This window comes from Heptranchias perlo, chromosome 24 (assembly GCF_035084215.1).
Source record: "Heptranchias perlo isolate sHepPer1 chromosome 24, sHepPer1.hap1, whole genome shotgun sequence".
Classification (NCBI taxonomy): Eukaryota; Metazoa; Chordata; class Chondrichthyes; order Hexanchiformes; family Hexanchidae; genus Heptranchias; species Heptranchias perlo.
In genome coordinates this window covers 19,749,700-19,773,417 of record NC_090348.1, presented here as the reverse complement: position 1 = coordinate 19,773,417, position 23,718 = coordinate 19,749,700, and the positions used below count along the sequence as shown (strand labels likewise).

The 23,718-nt window shown below is 42.5% G+C and overlaps 1 protein-coding gene across 1 annotated transcript; it reads right to left on the bottom strand.

The window, feature by feature from the left end:
- Positions 1 to 287: 287 nt before the first annotated feature.
- On the bottom strand, positions 288 to 22,088 carry tigara (TP53 induced glycolysis regulatory phosphatase a). Its single transcript, XM_068004876.1, has 6 exons — positions 22,000 to 22,088; positions 17,953 to 17,990; positions 13,200 to 13,321; positions 9,792 to 9,869; positions 3,186 to 3,296; positions 288 to 1,444 (listed from the first exon to the last, which is right to left on the bottom strand). The coding sequence occupies exons 1-6, from the start codon at positions 22,026 to 22,028 to the stop codon at positions 980 to 982; spliced, it is 843 nt and encodes a 280-aa protein (XP_067860977.1). The 5' UTR covers positions 22,029 to 22,088; the 3' UTR covers positions 288 to 979.
- Positions 22,089 to 23,718: the final 1,630 nt, after the last annotated feature.

The following is a 23,718-nucleotide window of genomic DNA, read 5'->3' as shown; positions in this document are numbered from 1 at the left end:
CCGCACTACTGCGCTCCCTCCCCGCAAATATTGGGGCCAGCATCTTAGTTCTGCTTATTTTCCCTCCTTCCCGATGGAAAATGCATAGCCCCTGCCATTGCACAGCAACACAAATGAGAGTGGGGAAACTCAGGTGGTGGAGGAACATTTAAAAGGTCACAAAGTCACATTCCAATACTTTAACTTGAAATGTCGGTGCTCCAATATGAAGCATTGCACTACGTTAACTGCCAAAAGTATCATTTAGATACTAAGTAGAGAAGTAAAAAACCCAATCAAGTCATGTCTTACTACATTGTATTTAATCTCATCTCTATTATAGCATACATAATTGCCTGATGAAGTTTTATTTATTTATAAATCTCAGTTTAATCGAACTTTCATGTATAACAAAAGCATTTGCTTTTACATTAACATGCAACAAGGTAAACAGTTCAATGCAGGACACATTCAGGTTTTCAATCAATAGTGACAACCCTTTTCAAGGTAATTAAGATCTATTAATAATAAGCTTTGTAGTGTCACTGGTCTAAAAGCCAGGCTACAAGTCATATTATATCCTGCAAGTTTTTAAAGTTTCACAATAAGCTACAATATTTTTGCACCATATGACCCATCTGTTGTGAGGAATTTATCACAGGATCAATCAGTAAACGTAGTCTTCAAGCAATAAATTCTAGAATGCTTTCCCTCAGTAAGAAAATCAAATGACGATGTGGTGATGCAATATTCATAACCATGAAGGACATGGATATTCTTTTGCTAAATGCTATATGAAAGGAAATATTAAAGGTAGTTTTCTGAAATAAGTTACAGTTTCTCTACACTATTTTAATATACTGGAGTGAAAGTCCCGTAAAGAGATTAATATGGATTTATCGAAATCACTAAATTTAATCAGAGACTGATTTTAGCAATTTAATCTGAATACTGGCAAATACTTTTACAACTAAACAAAGAGTAATTTATTACTATTGGCTCAGACTGAAAATACTTCCTGTGCAGCACTGTCGTCATCAAGGTGGCTACATTTATTTAGATAATCACATACTATCTGAGGAGAAGAGCTAGCTACCTGATTAAAAGTAATAACAAAACTACTTATTGCTGTATTTGGACAGACAGAAAATGCCTTAGACTGGTCAAAGGACTGTGGTAAAGGACATTTCAGATCCTCTACAAAATGCCTAACCCATTGTAGCATAAATCCACCGTGACTGACTATAAGTATATTAGCTATCAGATCTTCGGCAGTATTTGAATTGCTTTCATTTATACCACAATTGTTAGTGTCCACACTGCTGGGACCTTTTAGTGAACTGTCCGAGTCTCCTGAATGGTCAGAAGCTGTGTCGAGCTGATCTGGTGCACTGTTACCTTTTTCTGTATGTTTCATAAGAAGCTGGCATAGATAATTTAAAAATTCCTTTGCTCGAGCCTGAACCTGTAAAACAAACAGCACCTTGTTACTCAAACTGTCACAGATGCAATATATTACAGAACCATTTGCTACTTCTGGTCCTCATTTGCATTACAACTTTCTCACCATTATTGCTGCCATTACACCCAATATTAAGAATATGTATCATAACAGCTGTAGTGCTAGAGCACAGATTCCCAATATATATAATAGCATTGTCACATTTCAAGATTTTTGGCTATTCAGTTTAAGAGGGATTTCAGACTGCTTTTATGTTAAATCTGAACAACACACAAGCAGTCTGGGAATACGTATCCAATTCAGTAGCTAGGACTAGGCGAAGTGGCTAACAGAATTATGTTTCTCACATATATCAGTTTGAGAAAATGGAATTTGTTACTATATTCAAGACAGGAAATCTGATGTAATGTTAGATTGGTTTCCAGTTATTGAGCTCAGCAAAAATCTTAACTGAACAGGCCAGGTAGGAGCTATGAAAGGGGAGGGGAAGTTTCTGAGTCGAGGTAGCAGTTTTGAAGAGGGGTTGATGAAATTGAAGAACTGGCATTTAGTGCTCCTCCTCAACACGAACTGCAAAATCACAGCAAAAGCCTTGTCCACCCAGTCGTCGCTCAATGCTCGCTCATATAATCCACACTGACCAGGACTGGAGTATTTTTGATAACATCCATAACCTTGACTCATGCCTCTTTTGAGAGATAAATTATAAAGTGCTCTATCTACCCTAGCATGGCCATGCAATCCCATAGCTTTTCATTTCCTCATGAGTACAGCATAAGACACTAGGTTTAAAGTCTTACGAAAATCCACAAATGCAATATTAGTAGGGTTCCCCTTACAGCTTTCAACAATCTGCAATCTTATTTAAAGCCACAAGCTGTTGTACACATTTCTCATGAAATTGAAATCCAGCCCGAGGCAGATATATAGAAAGAAATAAAGAATTTGCATTTGTATAGTGCCTTTCACGACCTCAGGACATCCCAAAGCACTTCACAGCCAATCAAGTACTTTTAAAGTGTAGTCACTGTTGTAATGTAGGGGAACAAGGCAACCAATTTGCACACAGCAAAGTCCCACAAACAACAATGAGATAAAGACCAGATAATCTGTTTAATGATGTTGGTTGAAGGATGAATACTGGCCAGGACACTGAGAGAACTCCCCTGCTCTTCCTTGAACAGTGCCATTGGATCTTTTACATCCACTTGAGAGGACAGATGGGACGTCGATGTAAGTCTCATCCAAAAGACAGCACCTCCAACAGTACAGCACCCCCTCAGTACTGCACCGAAGTGTCAGCCTAAATTATATGCTGAAGTCTCTGGAGTGGGACTTGAACCCACAACCTTCTGACTCAGCGGCAAGCGCGACACTGAACCAAGGCTAAATATAATACGACAGAGAAAGAGAGCCTGACAAAAACAGAGATTGACAAACAGAGATATAAAGAGATTAAAAATGTAATTTTATACCTTGTTAACAATACAAACAATCTTTGCAGGACTGTTCCTTTAATTATTACTTCTCAACTAATTTGATGGGTAATGGATAAATGAATCTGAATTAATTTCTTATCTATTTTAGGTGCATAGCCTGAAAAGTTTGTTTTAATAATAAATAATTATGTTCATGACATGAACTTTACCCAAAGTCCTAATTTAAATCTATATGGTTTGGGTGAAGTAGTTCATACGTTTCAAGCCTGGGATCTGCAACATGCATCCAACAATAAATAACTTACTTCTTCCACAGTCTCTGCTCCTGGTGGAGTAAAATAAGGGCACTTCTGTCCTGCAGCTTTTGCTAATGCCTTCAATTCACTCCGTGGCTTTCCTTCAACGATCCCATATTTCTATTAACAAAAATGGGGTTAAAGTTGCAATTATGTTGCTGTCATTTAAAAATGAAAAACTTATTCTTTTAGCAATTGCAGGTTGTTACATAATTACATTAACTTTATACGTGTCCATTGAGCTTTACTTTTGTTCAAGGAAATGGGATATACAAAATCAATTGCTTCATTTTACAAGTTCACCATTTGTAAGTATGTAACCTTTTCACTTCCTTAGTCAACTTTTCTCCATATTCATTCATATGTCCACATTAAAAATGCAAACTGCCTGTGTAAACTTGACACACTATAATTACATTCTCCCACCAGTAGTGGCACTATAGTGCCTCAGTTTTGCACCTCCCTGCTCCTCTGGCTGTACTGCAGAGAAACTCCTATGCTGTAACCAACTCTACTTCATTGCTTCCCAAATTGTAATAAGCTTTACCAAAGTACATTACATTAAAAAAGGGCAGAATGTATGACTTTAAAATAGGGACTGAATTATATCTACATGTCCTGTTTCAATTATCCACCACCTCGCCCTTTACTTGAAGGTTACACTTGGTGTTTACACCCTGTGTGCAACACCATGGAGATTGACTAGTATTTATTTTAAAATGAAACAGGAATATGCTACCTTGACCTGTAAGTTCATGTGCTTTCACATAGAAACCCATTCTTTCCACAGAAACACCTGTACACACTCCTTGCAATTCCATACAGCATGCAATTTGTTGAGCTGTGTGACTGGAAGGTTTGTTTTATTATAAGATAGATATTAAATGAATAATTTAGATTACCTTTTTGTAAATTACAAAAGGTATTAAAACAACTATCCTACAGTCTATGGGATAGAGGCAGCCAATTACAAACAGATATGTAGAGCAAACACTGTGGAGCATCCGCGATGCTGAGACTATCGTGGATAGCACGTTCAGTGAGGTGGTCACACCACAGGTAAAGATTACGCAGGCAGAAAGGAAATGGGTGACCACCAGGCAGAGTAAAAGGACTAGGCAGGTAGAGCAGGAGTCCCCTGGGGCCATCTCCCTCTCAAACAGATATTCTGCTTTGGATACTGTTGGGGGAGATGGCTTATCAGGGGAATGCAGCAAGAGCCAAGTTCGTGGCACCATGGGTGGCTCTGCTGCACAGGAGGGGAGGAAGAAGAGTGGCAGGGCTATAGTGATAGGGGGTTCAATTGTAAGGGGAACAGATAGGCGTTTCTGCGGCCGTAAACGTGACTCCAGGATGGTATGTTGCCTCCCTGGTGCTCGGGTCAAGGATGTCACGGAATGGCTGCAGGGCATTCTGGAGGGGGAGGGTGAACAGCCAGTAGTCATGGTTCATATCGGTACCAACGAGATAGGTAAAAAAAGGGATGAGGTCCTGCAAGGTGAATTCAAGGAGTTAGGAGATAAATTAAAAAGCAGGACCTCAAAGGTAGTGATCTCAGGATTACTACCAGTGCCACATGCTAGTGAGTATAGGAACAGGAGAATAGGCAGGATGAATGCATGACTGCAGGGATGGTGTAGGAGGGAGGGATTTAGATTCCTGAGACATTGGGACCGGTGCTGGGGAAGGTGGGACCTGTACAAGCGAGACGGGTTGCACCCGAGCAGGACCAGGACCAATGTCCTCGCAGGGGTGTTTGCTAGTGCTGTTGGGGAAGGTTTAAACTAGAGTGGCAGGGGGATGGGAACTTTAGCAGGGAGTCAGAAGGGAGTAAAGTTGAGAGCAGCAAGAGAGGGGAAGACCCAGGGGAAATTTACAATACAAATAGTACAAACAGTTGTTCAAGAACAAGTGAAAGGGAAAAGCGTGGAGCTGCAGAAAGAAAATGTACTTTAGACACTACAGATAAAGTGAAAACTAGAAGGCGTAAGGCGATTAACCCAGCATCAAAGCTGAAGGTCAGGCTAGGGTGTGTGGCCCAACTAAGAGTTCTATATACAAATGCATGGAGTATAAGGAATAAATTAAATGAACTACATGTTCAAATTCAAATTGGAGGGTATGACATGATAGCTATTACTGAGACATGGCTGCAGGATGGTCAGGATTGGGAACTAAATATACCGGGTTATAAGGTCTACAGGGGAGATAGGGAAAATGGAAGAGGGGGAGGAGTAGCCTTAGTGATTAGAGATGAAATCAATTCAATGATAAAGGAGGGTATAACGAGAGGTAAGCAGCCAACAGAGACGTTATGGGTTGAATTGAGAAATAGGAAAGGATCTAAGACTATAGTGGGAGTTGTGTATAGGACCCCTGGCAGCAGCTCTGAAGTGCTAGATTGTATAAATGCAGAGATTAGACAAGCGTGTAACAAAGGCATAGTGGTCTTAATGGGGGACTTTAACCTTCACATAGATTGGGGAAAGCAGACTAGCAACTGTCAGAAAGGTAGTGAATTTCTTGAGTGTGTCCGGGATAGTTTTCTACAGCAGTATGTCCTAGAGGCAACAAGGGGGCAAGCCATACTAGATTTAGTAATGAGTAACGAACCAGATTTAGTTAACAGCTTAACTGTGCGCGAACATCTATCCAATAGCGATCACAACATGATCGAGTTCAATGTAGTGTTTGAAAGGGAAAAAAGTGAATCAGCTGCTAAGATTCTAGACTTGGGTAAGGCCGACTTCAATGGGATGAGACAGAGACTGTCCACAGTAAACTGGGCAAATCTGTTAATGGGTAAAACGACTGATGATCAGTGGGAAATGTTTAAAGAAACATTTAACGAGATACAGAACCGGTTTATACCACTGAGGGGCAAGAACTCTACTTGCCAAAAAAAACAGCCATGGACAACTAAAGAGGTAAGGGATAGTATAGTACATAAGGAAAGGGCATACAAAAAGGCCAAAAATGGCACAGATCCTGGCGAATGGGAAAGATACAAAGATCAACAAAGGGTCACAAAACAGATAGTAAGGGCTACAAAAAGAGAGTATGAAAAGAAACTTGCAAGGGATATCAAAACCAATACGAAGAACTTTTATAGTTATATTAGGAAAAAGAGGGTGGTCAGGAGCAGTGTTGGCCCCTTAAAAACTGAAAGTGGGCATATTGTCATTGACAATGGGAAAATGGTGGACATGTTGAATAATTACTTTGTGTCGGTATTTACAGTCGAAAAAGAGGATAGCATGCCGGAAATCCCAAGAAAACTAATATTGAATCGGGGACAGGGACTCGATAAAATTAACATAAGTAAAGCAACAATAATGAAGAAAATAATAGCACTAAAGAGTGACAAATCCCCAGGACCAGATGGTTTCCATCCCAGGGTTTTAAAGGAAGTAGGTGAGCACATTGCAGATGCCCTAACTATAATCTTTCAAAGTTCTCTAGATTCAGGAACTGTCCCTCTAGATTGGAAAATTGCACATGTCACTCCGCTTTTTAAGAAAGAGAGGGAAACCGGGGAATTATAGACCAGTTAGCCTAACATCTGTTGTGGGGAAATTGCTGGAGTTTATAATTAAGGATAGAGTGACTGAACGCCTCAAGAATTTTCAGTTAATCAGAGAGAGCCAGCATGGATTTGTGAAAGGTAGGCCGTGCCTGACAAACCTGATTGAATTTTTTGAAGAGGTGACTAAAGTAGTGGAGGGGAATGTCAATGGATGTTATTTATATGGACTTCCAGAAGGCATTTGATAAGGTCCAACATAAGAGACTGTCAGCTAAGTTAGAAGCCCATGGAATCGAGGGAAAAGTACAGACTTGGTTAGGAAATTGGATGAGCGAAAGGAGACAGAGTGTAGGGATAATGGTAAGTATTCACATTGGCAGGATGTGACTAGTGGAGTCCCGCATAGTGGAGTTCACAATATTTATTAATAACTTAGAAGAAGGCATAGAAAGTCTCATATCTAAGTTTGCTGATGACACAAAGATTGGTGGCATTGTAAGCAGTATAGATGGAAACATAAAATTACAAAGGGATATTGATAGATTAGGTGAATGGGCAAAACTGTGGCAGATGGAATTCAATGTAAACAAATGTGAGGTCATCCACTTTGGATCAAAAAAGAACAGAACAGGGTACTTTCTAAATGGTAAAAAGTTAAAAACAGTGGATGTCCAAAGGGACTTAGGGGTTCAGGTACATAGATCATTGAAGTGTCATGAACAGGTGCAGAAAATAATCAAGAAGGCTAATGGAATGCTGGCCTTTATATCTAGAGGACCAGAGTACAAGGGGGCAGAAGTTATGCTGCAGCTGTACAAAACCCTGGTTAGACCGCACCTGGAGTACTGTGAGCAATTCTGGGCACCGTACCTTCGGAAGGACATATTGGCCTTGGAGGGAGTGCAGCATAGGTTTACTAGAATGATACCCGGACTTCAAGGCTTAAGTTACGAGGAGAGATTACACAAATTGGGGTTGTATTCTCTAAAGTTTAGAAGGTTAAGGGGTGATCTGATCGAAGTTTATAAGATATTAAGGGGAACGGATAGGGTGGATAGAGAGAAACCATTTCCACTTGTTGGGGATTCTAGGAGTGCAGGGCACAGTCTAAAAATTAGAGCCAGACCTTTCAGGAGTGAGATTAGAAAACATTTCTACACACAAAGGGTGGTCGAAGTTTGGAACTCTCTTCCGCAAACGGCAATTGATACTAGCTCAATTGCTAAATTTAAATGTGAGATAGATAGCTTTTTGGCAACCAAAGGTATTAAGGGATATGGGCCAAAGGCAGGTATATGGAGTTAGATCACAGATCAGCCACGATCTTATCAAATGGTGGAGCAGGCACGAGGGGCTGAATGGCCTACTCCTGTTCCTATGTTCCTAAACAGATCTAACAGGAAATATTCATGGATTATGTTCATCGTACAAATACTGAATTTATAGCAACATATGCAACAGATACTTCATCAGGGTTTCTTGGAAAGTGACCCACAGAGCGGTGTTAAGAACTTAAGAACCCCAATTGCATCATTATTTAAATTAATTTTATTTACAAAACATAATATACAATACATGGTGAGAAAGAAAGCTTGTGCAGTTTCTCACCCAGTAACTATAAACACGTAGTGATCACTTAGGTTTATATGTGTTGATGTCCTCCTACTTTGATCAGCATGGAAATCATACATTTCCACTGTCGAAAAATTCTTAGCAGCTTTCAAGCTTTTTGTGGAAAATGTAATACAATGCAGTAGATTGCACCATATAATTATGTATCATCTGAAAACTGTCTCCCCTTTCAACAACAGCTGAGCAATATCCCTTAATTTAGATTAGAGCCAAGCAAAAGACTTCTCCCTCCAATTTTGAACTGGTTTTAGATTTTGCCTATATATATTTATAGCAAAAGTGTTCATAAAGCTCTCCCTTGTCAGAGTAATTAATAACTGTCTGCAAGTTGAGAAGAGATCAAACATAGAAATTATATTTACCAAAAACTGCATTTCATCTCATTCTTTGAAAATAAAAAAATTATCTTCCCCATTATAGCATTTAACTCTTTCTTAAATCCAATGTCCTGCCCTCAACCACCCTTCTGATCAACTGTTGTTGTTCTTCTGTATAAATCCACATCTTTTTCAACTTCCTGCCGTGGCAAGTTCTATCCCACCCATGGAGTGTACATGCCTTCCATTTTTACTTTCGATATGCACTATCTTGCATTTGTCTATATTGAACTTTATTTGTCACTGATCAATACAGGTTAAAGCCTATTGATTTCTCCTTGTAAGATCTTAGCCACGTTCTCAGAGTTTATAGAACCTACCCCCCAGCTAGGTGTCTTCAATGAGTCTACCTTATATTAACACTGCATTTATGTATACCAGGAACAGAAGAGTGAGACAACCCACTAAATATCTCCTTCTAATTAGATCTAGCTCCCCTTTGGATTGCCCTTTACTTCCTTCCCTTTTAGCCAGTAACTAATCCATTTCCCATGCCCATCGTCAATATACACTGATCTTTGTAAAGGAGCTTCACATAAGGTATTTGATCAAATGCTTTTGAAATTCTAGGTATATTACATGATGTGATTTCCCTCCATTAATTTGGGATGTCACCAGGCCAAAATACAGAGGTTAGTCAGGCACTAGGACCTGTGTGAGCCACATAAATAACTTCATGAACTGATTTATAGTTTGCACAACACTTAATGGATGTTTTACTATCAAGTGAAATATCACAGCAATTTAATAGATTCCTCACTTTTTTGAAGCACTTTTTATGGGCCTATATACAGGAAAACTGTCAAGAAGTTACAAAGATGAGAATTGCAATAGTATATAGAAAAAGCAAGATCATGAGCTGGGAGTATGGGTAGCAGCACTTAGCCCTGATACAAGGCAGTTTTTTTTGTCTGTTGCAGAGCTATTTAGCTTTTTGACGAATTTATTTTAACCACATTAACCAGCAGATTACAACAGATTTCATTCTTCTCTGTGAAAATTAAACTGTCCCACATTTTTCTTGAAATCAGTTGTCAACCTATTCAAACTTTATGTTAACTTTATATGTTTGATACTCACTCTTTCTCGAAGCCTTGGATCACAGATTATTTCAAGTTTATGTCCACAACTGTTTTTTAATACAATGGCAGATGCGGTCTGAAAGATACAAGGACAAGTTTACAAACAAAAAATGCAGTGAACTAATAGCAGATAAAACCAATTTGTAGGAAGATTATAAAGTTTACAAAACAGATCTAAATCATTGGTTTGTCCAACACAATCATTTTTTTCAGCAAATGCAAAGCTTTTTTTTTATAAAGGATTAAGTTAAAGTTGATTCCTGCTGATAGTGAGTTCAATTTTCCAAGAAAAGCCAACATGCATCAGGAGCTGCTCTTATTTACTATTCATTTTCTGTTACTATTGGGGACAAATTGCTTCTGAACCACATGCTTTCAAGTGGAGAAATTTATATAATGAGCATTTCCTACACACTCGTTTTTGTTCATTCTCGGGATATGGGCGTCACTGGTAAATCCGGCATTTATTGCCAATACCTAGTTGCCCATGAGAAGGTAGTCGTGGGCTTTCTTCTTGAACTGCTGCAGTCCTTGTGTTGAAGGTACTCCTACAATGTTGTTAGGTAGGGAGTTCCAGGAATTTGACCCAGTGATAATGAAGGAATGGCGATATATGTCCAAGTCAACCTGGTGTGTGACTTGGAGGTGTTCCCAAGCACTTGCTTACCTAGGTGATGGAGGGTGAGGGTTTGGGAGGTGCTGCTGAAGAAGTCTTGGTACACACTGCAGCCATGGTACACTAGTAGTGGAGGGAGAGAAGGTTTAAGCTGGTGGATGGGGTGCCGATCCTGCAGACTGCTTTGTCCTGGATGGTGTCGAGTTTTCTGAGTGTTGTTGTAGCTGCACCCATCCAGGCAAGTGGAGAGTATTCCATCACACTCTGACTTGTGCCTTCTAGGTGGTGGAGAGGCTTTGGAGATGAGCCATTTGCCACAGAATACCAAGCCTCTAACCTGCTCTAGTAGTCATGGCATTTATGTGGCTGGTCCAGTTCATTTTCTGGTCAATGGTGACCCCCAGGATGTTAATGGTGGGGGATTTGCCGATGGTAATGCCATTGAAGGTCAAAGGGAGGTGGTTAGGCGCTCTCTTGTTCGAGATGGTCATTGCTTGATATTTGTGTAGTGCGATTGTTACTTGCCACTTATCAGCCCAAGCCTGGATGTTATCCAGGTCTGATTGCATGCGGACGTGGATTCCTCATTATCTGAGGAATTGCGAATGAGGCTGAACACTGCAATCATTAGCCAACAGCCCCACTTCTGACCTTATGATAGAGGGAAGGTCACTAATGAAACAGCTGAAGATAGTTGGGCCTAGAATACTGCCCTGAGGAACACCTGCAGCAACATCCTGGGTCTGAGATGACTTGGATTTTCAATACACCAACCAGATCTTCACTTACCCAAAAGTTACCTCAATAATCATTCAGCCACATCCAACTCCCACTCCCTCCACTGCCCAGTTCACAAAGGCAATCTACCCATCTGCACCCAGTTCATAAAGACTGCACCCCAGCCAACTCTCCACCCTTTCACGGAGATAGTCTCTTTTCCAACACTCCCAGTTCATACTAGCACTTTTCTCCCCTGCCAACTTAATTAAGCTGGTATTCTTTCATTCTCCTCCATTCAAGTTGGTGCTCTTCCCTCTCCTTCCCCTCTACCCCAGTTCATGTTGGCACTCTCCCTCTCAGTTAATGTGGCACTCTCCTTCCTCCCCCATTCCAAAGTGCTGCTCCATTTTTCCCTTCTTCTCCCCCCAAAGCACCACGGCCAACTTCTGCCCTTTTCCCTTTCCCCATCATAATCATTCATTACCACTTTTCCTCTATTGGCATCCATTTGTCTCCTTCTTCATTGCCATCAATTTTCCCCTTTCCCTTTTGCCTTGTAACAAAGGTGACCATGATTTAAAATAATTCATTAGTTTGAAAGCACTTTGGGATGCCCTAAGGATATGAAAGGCGCTATATAAATGTAAGTTAATTCTTTCTTTCTTGTTTCTCCCCTTCATTTTCCCCTTTCTTTCTCCACTTCACTGCCATCCACTCCCCCCTCTTTCACAGTCATTCACTCTGCCGCCTTTCATTGACATCCACTCCCCATCCATGCATTCTGCCTATTCTTTCCCCCTGCCAGCCATTCTGCCCCCTCCCTTATCCTTGCCATCCATTCTGCCCTCTCTCCTTACCAACCATTTCCTCCATCCCTTTCTCTTGCTATATATTCTGCCCCCTTCCCATCACAATTAATTTCTCACCTCTCTGTGCATTCCACCTCCCTCTCCTTGCCAACCATTCCCCCTTCCCCTTTCCTTCCTAATCCCCATTTCCCCAGTGTGCTTCTACTGAGTCCGGTGGTTACGCATCAGACAGGTCCTGCTCCTCCTTTTAGTACATTCCCAGTGCTAATGTCCCAAATTGCCACTGTACATACTGTACATGGGAACTCCCATTCTCGTGAGAGTTTCCGCCTATAGTACGTTCAGGCAGCAATCAGAATACTATCACTTGGAACATACTGGCAGGAGGAGCAAGGCTTCCTCAATGCATCAAACACAGGATGAAGGGGGAACAGCCAGTGGGAGATGCAAGGCAGGACAGGGCAGAAGGGACCCAGTTGCAATGAATTGTTCGACAAATGGTCCCCTAGAACGTTGACAGTCAGTGAAAAACAATGATGATTGGCGTGCGTGCCATTTAAGTTGTAGGCTCACACCCCTATTTGTGACCTGTATGTTGGCCCTATTTGTGATGCGGGTCCATACCTTTTTGAGAATAAGTTAAGGCTGTGCAAGCTCATTTCATGCAGCGCCCTTACAGCCAGCGCAGAACAGACTTTCATCTCATTTGGGGCTCAATTCAAATTAGGTACGACGTGTGAAAGGACTGGGTAAGGCCTGCAGCATCATCAAGCCCAATGAGCTGAACTTTCTTAACTACATTCTTTATCAAGTAAAATGAACTAGTATCAGTACCAAAAAAAAAATCAACATTCAACAACAAAAAAAATCTAGGGGGTCAGTTAATTAGAAGAATGCTGGAAAGGTCAAAGTCGCTTTGTCTCGCCAGCAATTGGAGAGTTACGCCAGCATCTGAAACAAGTAAAGGCAGGTTCATATTATCAAGTTCTGGCAAAGCTTCCACATCAAAATATTAATCTGATTTTTCTCATTTCAGATGCTGATGGACACTGCATTTCCAGCTTTTTTATCTTTATCATTTCAATCTTCAATGATCTCTATTTTCCTGAAACAGTTAATGAAATAAATATAAAAATAACCAATTTCCTAGCATATTACATTTTAGTCCAATTTAGATACACAGTACTGGTTATAAAACTGTAAAACTTTTTGAAACTGAATCATCACTGAGCAAAACCAACAGAATGAAAATTAAACCCACCTGTTTAGCACGCTGTAGGTCACTTGAGAACACATGAGTAAATTTGATTTCACTGAGAAACTTGCCTGCGGCTGTAGCCTGTTTGGAGCCAATCTCGGACAGTGGTTCATCTACTCCCTGCCCTGATAAGAAATATATAGATACTAGAAAAACATGTTTTTCTGTGCTTAGTGTTATTTAAGATACATAACTGTAAAAATATTCTAAATTAAACAGAATAACAAAGTAAAAGAGTCTGATTGAGCCTGCGGCACAGCCTTTCTGCTATACATGCACTGGTTGGTACCCATTTGTGTAAATCATATTTTTCTGGTGAGATAACATGGGTTAGCATCCTCCTCTTATCCTCCTGTAAAAATCCAACATAAAAGGAGTTTCCAAAATCTCAACATGTTTCTAAGTGAATAGGTGTGCACAACACAAAATTAGCATAATTTAAAACTAGTTTGACAATCTCACTTACAAAGACCATAAGGATGGCTGGTGTCAGAAACAGAAAAATTCACATTGTTGCAGCTGGCAGGGGGTTGTGTGATTTTCTTGAAGTTAGGACCACGGCACTTTGTTACGATGGAGTTGGAAGAGGTTTACTCTGCGTGTGGACTGTATAATATTTGACCTGGAAGCTTAAAGCCCACTTCTCAGCACCAAGATCTTTCACCTTAATTAGGCAAGGCATTCTTCTGGCTGAGTGTCCCCTTTGTACATTAAGGTTTTATAGGATTTTCAGCCAAATTACAAGCAAATAAAAAGTTAAATCATTTTTTATCCTTACTTGTTACAGAAGACCAGTGGTATAACAATAAATGTACTTCAATAAACAATGGAGATTAGAGATCAAGGGCCCAAAATTCTTGGTGCCTAGTTCCACTGCCAGAAGTGCAATTGGGGCAGTCTGCCACAGCCCTGACCCCATCCCAAATCCCAGGGTTGGAGTCAGTTGCATAGTGGGGGTGGGCACTATGCAGTTTCCAGCATTCTGAGGACATCTGTCCCACCGGAGGCCAGGAATTTCCCAGCGGCACTTTGCCATTCTTTTTGGGAAGGGGGAGAGTATATTCAAGACTGAGATTGACAGATTTTTGGACACTAAAGGAATCAAGGGATAGGTCGGGAAAAGTGGAGTTGAGATAGAAAATCAGCCATGATCTTATTGAATGGCAGAGCAGGCTTGAGGGACCATACGGCCTACTCCTGCTCCTATTTCTTATGTTCTTATGAGCACATCATGCAAGCATAATTTGCGTTAGGGCTATTGGAGGCAGAACAGATGGGATTTACCATGGATGATGTCATCCCGCCAGTCCCGCCTCTTCTGATGTCGTCTGTGGCGGGGTGCAAGACATACCTGCCCCCATATCTTGTGACATTTTGGGACGTAGAAAAAAAAGGAGCAAAGACATCACAGAACCAGAGCCCACATCAAATTCAAGCCTGTCTGGTTTGCACTGTTCAGTGTCCTCACAGACCCAGGAATTTTAGGGCCTGGGGGGGGGGGGGGGGGGGGGGGGTTATATTGGATAACCACCGAAACCGGGTGCGGGGGTCGCGGTGTGAGATTAACCCGCACCCGGTCGTTGAGATGCAGGCAGCAGGTAACATTTGTGCTGCCTGGTGATTTACCTGATTGATGCATCCAGCCAGCGCTACCTGCACTGTTGGCTGCTCACCAGCAGGGAGTCCAGATATCACGAGTGGCTAGCACCACTTAAAGGCAGCCTACACCTCTTAAAGGGACGGTGCAGTGTGGCAGAAGGAAGTGGTGGAAGTCAATTGGGAAGTGAATCTGTGCTGCAATATAGTGCAGCATGGTAATTATGGTACCTCTGGAATTTTTAATGAACAACAACTGGGCTGCTCAACCTTTACAGGACTCTGATATTTGCAAAATATAAGATACGGGTCCACATGGAGTTTGAACGGAGATCAGACATCGCACACGTAAAACACAGATGCAGATCCTATCCCTATGTTTACAAACGGTTGAGTTATTTTAAAACATTGAACAAAGGTTGCACACTACTAAATTCCACATCCTCCAATCTGTACACCAGACCCCACCAATCTGCCGATCTGAGTTTGTACCGGGCCTGCGAGGGAGCATGCACCAAGGTTCTCTGATGATGCACTAGAGGTCTTGGTGCAAGAGATGATCAGAAGGAGGGGCATCCTATATCTGCAAGGATGGGCAAGAGGCCCTCCAGACATATGCATCTGAGGCAGTGGGAGGCAGTAGGGGATGAAATCAATGCCAGGTGCATAGCACCACGAACATGGATGCAATGCAGGAAGAAGTTCAATGCTTTGACACGAGTGGTCAAGGTGAGTGAGGTCAACTATCAAGTGGCATCGCCTACCAACTGCACCACTTGCCGCATCCACTGCTCCACGCACTACACCCATCATCCACCTTCCAACAAACTCTTTTAATCTGTACTCAACTCTTCCAATCAGATGCTTCCTCTCACCTTCACACATTACCACTGTTGCAAGCCGCACACCCACAACTCACAGGTCACACACACTGGCAGCTATTCACCATGATAGCCACATCACCCAAACATCTTGCAGGACACTCAGCGACACATGTCCCGCTTTCTTGCAGGCGGAGGTGGCGCATAACAGGAGGCAGTAAGTGGCAGTGGCTCCATGGAACTTGAACTTGCTGTCCTCTCTCAGGATGACAGCACTCCTGTCCCACCCCTGCCACTCCGCTAATGCCCTTACTATGCCAGATCCTGCAGAAGCAAGTGGCAGTGATAACAGAAGGGCATTTGGATGGCATTTAATGTGTCCATTTCTAAAAGAGTAAGGAATGCTTCCTCTCCATTATTCATTAGAGGAGAACAATCACACAGCTAGCGTACAAAATGAAAAGTGTCACTGGTTCCCAAACTAACTGCATTATTTACATTATGAGCAGTTACACATCAAAAATTGACTACCAAGAGAGCATCCTTTCCACAGGCACAAGGTGAAGGAAATGCAACAGCATTCCTTGCGGTGGAGGAAAACAATGCAATATTACAAGTTGGATTTCTCCATAACACTGGAGCGCATGATTCAGATTACTTAGAAGACTCTGTTCCTCAGTAAAATTTACTTTTCTTCCGGCTTCCTGATTTTCTCCTCTCCTGAAGCCCTAAACTTGTCCTCACTCCATATCCACGGACTGTCAGCTTATTCAGCCGTTAGCACTTTTACCTCTGGCTCAGAAGGTTATGGGTTCAAGCCCACATCAAGGTTTGAGCTCATAATGTAGGTTGATATTTCAATGCAGTACTGAGGGAGTGCTGCACTGCCAGAAGTATCATTCTTCAGATGAGATGTTAAACCAAGGCCTAGTCTGCCTACTGTGGTGGTTCAGATGGACGTTAAAGGTCCCTTGGCACTATTCAAAGACCAAAGAGTTCGCCCACTGTCCTTGCCAACATTCCTCCCTTAAACAACACCATCAAAAATAATTTAACTGCTCACTCATCTTATTACTGTTTGAGAGATATTGCTGATACAGGTTGGCTTCTGGATAGGCCTATCTAACAATTACTACTAAAGTTATTCATTACGTGAAGCTTGTGGAAATGTTTTGATGTGAGAAGGTGTTCCGTAAGTCGTGCATTACTGCGCATCCATGTTCCTCCGCAGTGACCATTTGGCTCACTCTTGCTTCAAAATCAGAAGGTTGTAGATTCAAGCCCCATTATGGATTTAGAACATAATCTAGGCTGACACTTCAGTGCAATGTTGAGGGGGTACTGCATTGTTGGAAATGTTAAAACAGACTAACTGATGATTTGCTATTTGTGGGTCCTTGTGCGAAAATGGTGCTGAGTCTGTCTTCATAACAACAATGAAGCACTTTGGGATGTCCTGAGGCTGTGAACAATGCTATATAAATGCAAGTTCTTTTTTTGTGAACAAGAACCTGAGCCAATTTTTCCTCCGTCTTCACCTGGAGACACTAAAGCAAATCCCAGCACCTACACTGCCACCTGAATGAACTGCACAGACAACTGATAAACCCTGGGGCCTTCCTGGTCTGTATGGCTCAAAACCATACCACAAAGTATATTTACTTATGATGTGGAGATGCCGGTGATGGACTGGGGTGGACAAATGTAAGGAGACGCACAACACCTGGTTATAGTCCAACAGCTTTATTTGAAATCACAAGCTTTCGGAGCTTTGCTCCTTCGTCAGGTGACTCAGCATTGCACTGAAGTGTCACCTGAAGAAGGAGCAAAGCTCCGAAAGCTAGTGATTTCAAATAAAGCTGTTGGATTATAACCGGGTGTTGTGCGTCTCCTTATACATTTACTTATTAAGCCATCCGCGAAGCCTACATTAACACATTTTAAATAAAAAATAATAGTGATGCAATGGTAGGGCAGAGTGGGGGGCGGCAAAGTAGTACGGAGTGTTTGCACATAGATTTACATTATGCAATGACACGAAGCTGATAAAACAGGGAGAAAGGAAAACAAATCAAGAGGTTCAAACTAAAAGGTTCAGTCACTCCACAGCACCTTTACACACATATTAGCATCCATTCTTAGACAGCGGTTGGCAGAGTCCTGGAACCAGGTCATCCTCCCATGCTTGGCACAAGGAACCCGCAAAAGGATAAGGGGAGTCAATACTTCAAAAGGGGAGTAACAGCAAAAAAGGCAGTACGGTTGAATTCTCAGTTAATCATAATTAGAAATCTAAGCTTGAGATAAAACATGACATTATTTTTAAATATTAGACTTACCTTGAAGAAGCTTTGCTTTATTGTACTTTGTTTCACCACTAAAAGTAAAGTTTAAAAAAGTACTATGTTAAACCAGTAAATAGTAAAATAATCCCAATTTCACACTTCACAACACAAAATTTACAAATATCTACAGGTCAATCACAAATTGATTATTTCTATAAACAAATGAGCACAATTGTATTAGCGCAGTGTCATTAACACATGAGAATTGGATTAACACCCCAAAACAAATTTGTTATACACATGCTTTAGATTACATGACAAATTCAGATACTTTAAGGAAAAATATCTTCGGAAATATAAGCAAGAGGGAAAAAAAAATCTGAGAGACCCTAAAGCAGTGCTCCTTGCCTCAGAGAGTCATCGTTACAACATTCAGCATGACAATGTTTCGAAGCTTAGCACAAGATCAAAAACAACAAACTGGACAAACCACAACAAAACGCACCTTCAGGGCCCAATCTCTCCACTTTTGGAGTTGTTGTCGTTAATACCACTAATTAACGCATATCATTAGCACCCATCAATGCAACTGGGATGTGGCCCAAACCCTTCAATGGACAATAATTTAACTCCCCATGCTGCTTAGGTTAATGGGTAAAAAAAAAACCAGAGCAGGGACCACTAGGTATCTATTCAATAGCTTAACAATCAAAATAGTTGTGGTGGTAGCTTCTGTGAAGAGTGTAGGAACAGAAGTGATAGGGCTGCTACCCATATCAGGAAAATGTGCTTTACTGACCTTTCTGTACCCGTACGTGGAGATGAAGAGCTCACTCGCCAGCAGCGAATATTTGGGTGGGTGGGTTACACCAATTACTAAGCTTTTGTATATTCCAGGTGGGGAGACAGCGCATCAGTGCTGTGTCAGAAACCGAGAGAAGCATCGAGGAGGCACAGAACAAAGACACCAAGGGAAGTGATTGGAATGGAAGCCATACTCTACACTGTACAGCTCTGTATTTTGATCAGCCAATAGAGTTGGAAGGGTCCTGTTGCTATACCTTTAATTGATAATAACGGGATTTCTAAGGGTTAAAGCGTGAATTGTCATCCTAAAGACGCCATATAAAGAGGTAGGTTCAGCATTTATGATTTAATGAGCCAATGGCTATGGAAACTGCCACTTAGAATAGCTGAACACCTGCTGCATGCAAGGGAAGGCAATGTAAAGATAAAATTGGTAAGGGAGAGCAATTTTTTTCATTCCTATATGGCGCGTACACAATTGTAAATGGCAAAAAGGAGCCATTTGAGCAGTCATAGGATAATTAAGCCAAACAGCTCTCATGTTGCTAAATCTATGCAAAGTTTATCATAAAATGCCACCACTCTGCTTGTTGCAGGCCAAGGGCACACACAATTCAAGAGTGAAAGCAGGAAATGACAGTGGTCAGCTCCTTGTGAAATGTCTGGGAAGAATGCATGGTTGATTTTATTGGGCCTGCAACACTCAATGAAGTTCAGACTCCAGAGGTGGGGAGTCTGCAACCACTAAGAAGTATGGGTTGCTGCAGAAATGGTGTCTGTTAAGAGGATGGTAGATTTTGCTTGGCCTTCAACAGAATGAAGCTCCCCTTGATCCTTCTACATCAATGGTATTCTTATTATAAGTACAATGGATCTACAGCTTATCAAGCGTGAAAGAAACACTCATCAGAAGCAGCACAGAAGGTGAAAGGAGAGTGATCCTTCACATTAAAAGCATTGCACTCTATACATTTGGATTCCTTTTTCTCAGTCTCCCCAGTCACTTACTGATTGTTGGTAAACAGCTGGCAGCATCAACTCCAGCAAGTGACTGTATCTTTCCTATAAGCTGCAGGACAGCATCAGCACTGCAAGGACAAGTAGAGAGAACAGTCATCATGTCCCACAGTGTTTCAACAGTGACAATGCTAGAGCTCAGCTGAAGAATGTTGGAATGATTTGCTGACACTGCTGGCTGCCTTGCAGGAATGTCTCATCTACATCCTTGAGTCTCTCTTTGTCCTGCTCATCAGTCTCCTGCATGCTGATGCGTCTCTTGATTGTGATATTATGGAGCATACAGCACATCATCACTAGTTTGGACAATTTCTTTTGGGTGTACTGCAAGGCCCTCTAAGTCACCCAGGCAACAGAAACATTGCTTCAAAACTCCAAAACACTGCTCAGTGAGCACCCAGGTTTTGGCTTGGACCTCATTGTTTTGTTGCTCAGCCTTGTTGGTTGTCATGGCAATTAGTGTCATCAGCCAAGGTCGAAGAGGATAGTCAGATCCCCCAGTAGCCATCCATCCAGCTTATCTCCCTGGAACAGATCTTGAATGTTGGACTGTCACAGTACGTAAAAATCATAGCAACTCCCAGGATACCTGATATTAATATAGACAGTGCTCAGGCTGACATCACGCGCTGTATTCAAACTGACATTAATATCTTTTCTATTTCTGTGTGGCACATCTTGACCTACTGGTGCCCAAAAGGACATGTGTATGCCATCAACAATGCCCTGCACACCTGGGAAACTGCCAACAAAGAAACCTTGCTGTCTGGAACTCTGCTGCTACCACCCAGTGCCAAAGTGCATGTAGCAGGGTGCATACCTCAGGCTTCTCAAACAGGAATATGACATTTGGACTACATCAGTTTTAAGTGCCTCACAAAATCTGCATACAGAGAAGTGCAACATCCAGATGTAATACAGTTTGATAAAACACGTATTTCTATATATAGCATCTAACAATATTAGGGCTTAAAACTAGTTCTGGTTTGTTGCAAAAATTAGCAATGGATCAGTGACTGGGAGTTTGACGTGGTTTGATGACAAACAACTCAATGTATCATCATGCTGACATTTGCTTACTGCACGGTGCTCCCACATGCACCTTACGCCAGCTTTCAACAAGCACTGTGTAAGGCCATCCCACCTTGTATTGTGCATCATGTAGTAGAAGATATGTACTATATTTTGAATTGTAATAATGGGGTCATATTGTGTACAATATGTATTGTTTTGAACTATATTGCTTGGAATTGAGTTTTTTACATTGCGTGTATCTTTAAATTTTTTGAAATAAAGTATATTTTGAAATAAAAAAAAGCTTTCAACAAACAACTTCAGAGGTGAAAAAGGTGATGGAAAACTCCTCCTTTCTCGTCCATTTTTCCATTAAAAGTAGTGAAGACCCCATATGATTATGCAGAAATATATATTTAAATTTCAGTTATATTGATGCACCAGTGGCTTTCACTAATCAATTGCTTGAAGGTGGAAGTAGATTCAATAGGAACTTTCAAAGGAGAATTGGATATGTACATGAAAAGGAAAAATCTGCATGGATATGAAGGGGAAAAAGTAGGGCAGTGGGACTAATTGTATAACTCTTTCAAAGAGCCGGCACAGGCACGATGGCCTCTTTCTGTGCTGCAAGATTCTATGATCTTGTTCCTAATACTTGACAACGTCCATCTTGAGGTTCATTAAATTCAACAACAAAAAATTGCTAGACTATTAACGACCCTATAATTTGGGAAAAGTCTGAAAGGTGTATTTTAACCAGTTAAATTAGGGGCGTGCAGGCTTTCGTCCTGATGGGTTGTATCACTGCATGTTATGGAGCCTCAAGGGCTACGAATGCTCCGATTACTCTGCATTCGTCTCAAATTTCACTAACAGGCCTTAGTGCTGTGAGTTAGCATTTACCCACCAATGGGGCAACAAGGGTAAGAACCATCCTTTCCAAACCTCCAGGCCCACAAAACTCAAACAGGACCAGCCAGCGAGTAAGAAACATCAACACTTCCTGTGCCGCAGATCGTGCACCCGAGTTAAATGACTACCGCCGCTTGTGATATTAGTGGCCGGCCCAGCCGAGGAGAGGTTACCCTGGGGCCGCGGATGAATGATTTAAATGCCCGGTTGGCAGCCCGCCCCGACGGCCCGAGTTCTCCTGGGCCCCGCTGGTTACTATGGCAGCGACTGTGAGCTGGATTGAAAGTCAGAGCGAGACAGTGCCGGGCCCGCACGGCTCCCCAACCTGTCCGGTCACTCGCTACTTACTGACGGACCAAAGTGATCCCGAACTTCATGATGCCAATGGCCCGGGTCCCGCAAAATCCGTTTGGCGAACAACTGCTCCACACCGTAACAAGCTATGCTCCGATAGGCTGATACGTCGCCCTGGGTGTATCCGTACAGTAACCAATCGGAGCAGGAGGATGCCAGGTGGCGCGTGGTTCAAACAGCTGAGTGTTCCATTCGGTGCAGCCTGTCCTCGCCATTCACACTCACACCGTCCCATTCAATGCAGCCTGTCCTCGCCATTCACACTAGCTGCGCCTCTAGCCAAGCTGTTCCAGTACAGCTACAACACTGGCATCTACCCGACAATGTGGAAAATTGCCCAGGTATGTCCTGTCCACAAAAAGCAGGACAAATCCAATCCGGCCAATTACCGGCCCCATCAGTCTACTCTCAATCATCAGCAAAGTGATGGAAGGTGTCGTGGACAGTGCTATCAAGCGGCACTTACTCACCAATAACCTGCTCACCGATGCTCAGTTTGGGTTCCGCCAGGACCACTCGGCTCCAGACCTCATTACAGCCTTGGTCCAAACATGGACAAAAGAGCTGAATTCCAGAGGTGAGGTGAGAGTGACTGCCCTTGACATCAAGGCAGCATTTGACCGAGTGTGGCACCAAGGAGCCCTAGTAAAATTGAAGTCAATGGGAATCAGGGGGAAAACTCTCCAGTGGCTGGAGTCATACCGAGCACAAAGGAAGATGGTAGTGGTTGTTGGAGGCCAATCATCTCAGCCCCAGGACATTGCTGCAGGAGTTCCTCAGGGCAGTGTCCTAGGCCCAACCATCTTCAGCTGCTTCATCAATGACCTTCCCTCCATCATAAGGTCAGAAATGGGGATGTTCGCTGATGAGTGCACAGTGTTCAGTTCCATTCGCAACCCCTCAAATAATGAAGCAGTCCGAGCCCGCATGCGGCAAGACCTGGACAACATCCAGGCTTGGGCTCAAAAGTGGCAAGTAACATTCGCACCAGACAAGTGCCAGGCAATGACCATCTCCAACAAGAGAGAGTCTAACCACCTCCCCTTGACATTCAACGGCATTACCATCGCCGAATCCCCCACCATCAACATCCTGGGGGCCACCATTGACCAGAAACTTAACTGGACCAGCCATATAAATACTGTGGCTACGAGAGCAGGTCAGAGGCTGGGTATTCTGCGGCGAGTGACTCACCTCCTGACTCCCCAAAGCCTTTCCACCATCTACAAGGCACAAGTCAGGAGTGTGATGGAATACTCTCCACTTGCCTGGCTGAGTGCAGCTCCAACAACACTCAAGAAGCTCGACACCATCCAAGATAAAGCAGCCCGCTTGATTGGCACCCCATCCACCACCCTAAACATTCACTCCCTTCACCACCGGCGCACTGTGGCTGCAGTGTGCACCATCCACAGGATGCACTGCAGCAACTCGCCAAGGCTTCTTCGACAGCACCTCCCAAACCCGCGACCTCTACCACCTAGAAGGACAAGAGCAGCAGGTACATGGGAAGAACACCACCTGCACGTTCCCCTCCAAGTCACACACCATCCCGACTTGGAAATATATCGCCGTTCCTTCATTGTCGCTGGGTCAAAATCCTGGAACTCCCTTCCTAACAGCACTGTGGGAGAACCGTCACCACACGGACTGCAGCGGTTGAAGAAGGCGGCTCACCACCACCTTCTCAAGGGCAATTAGGGATGGGCAATA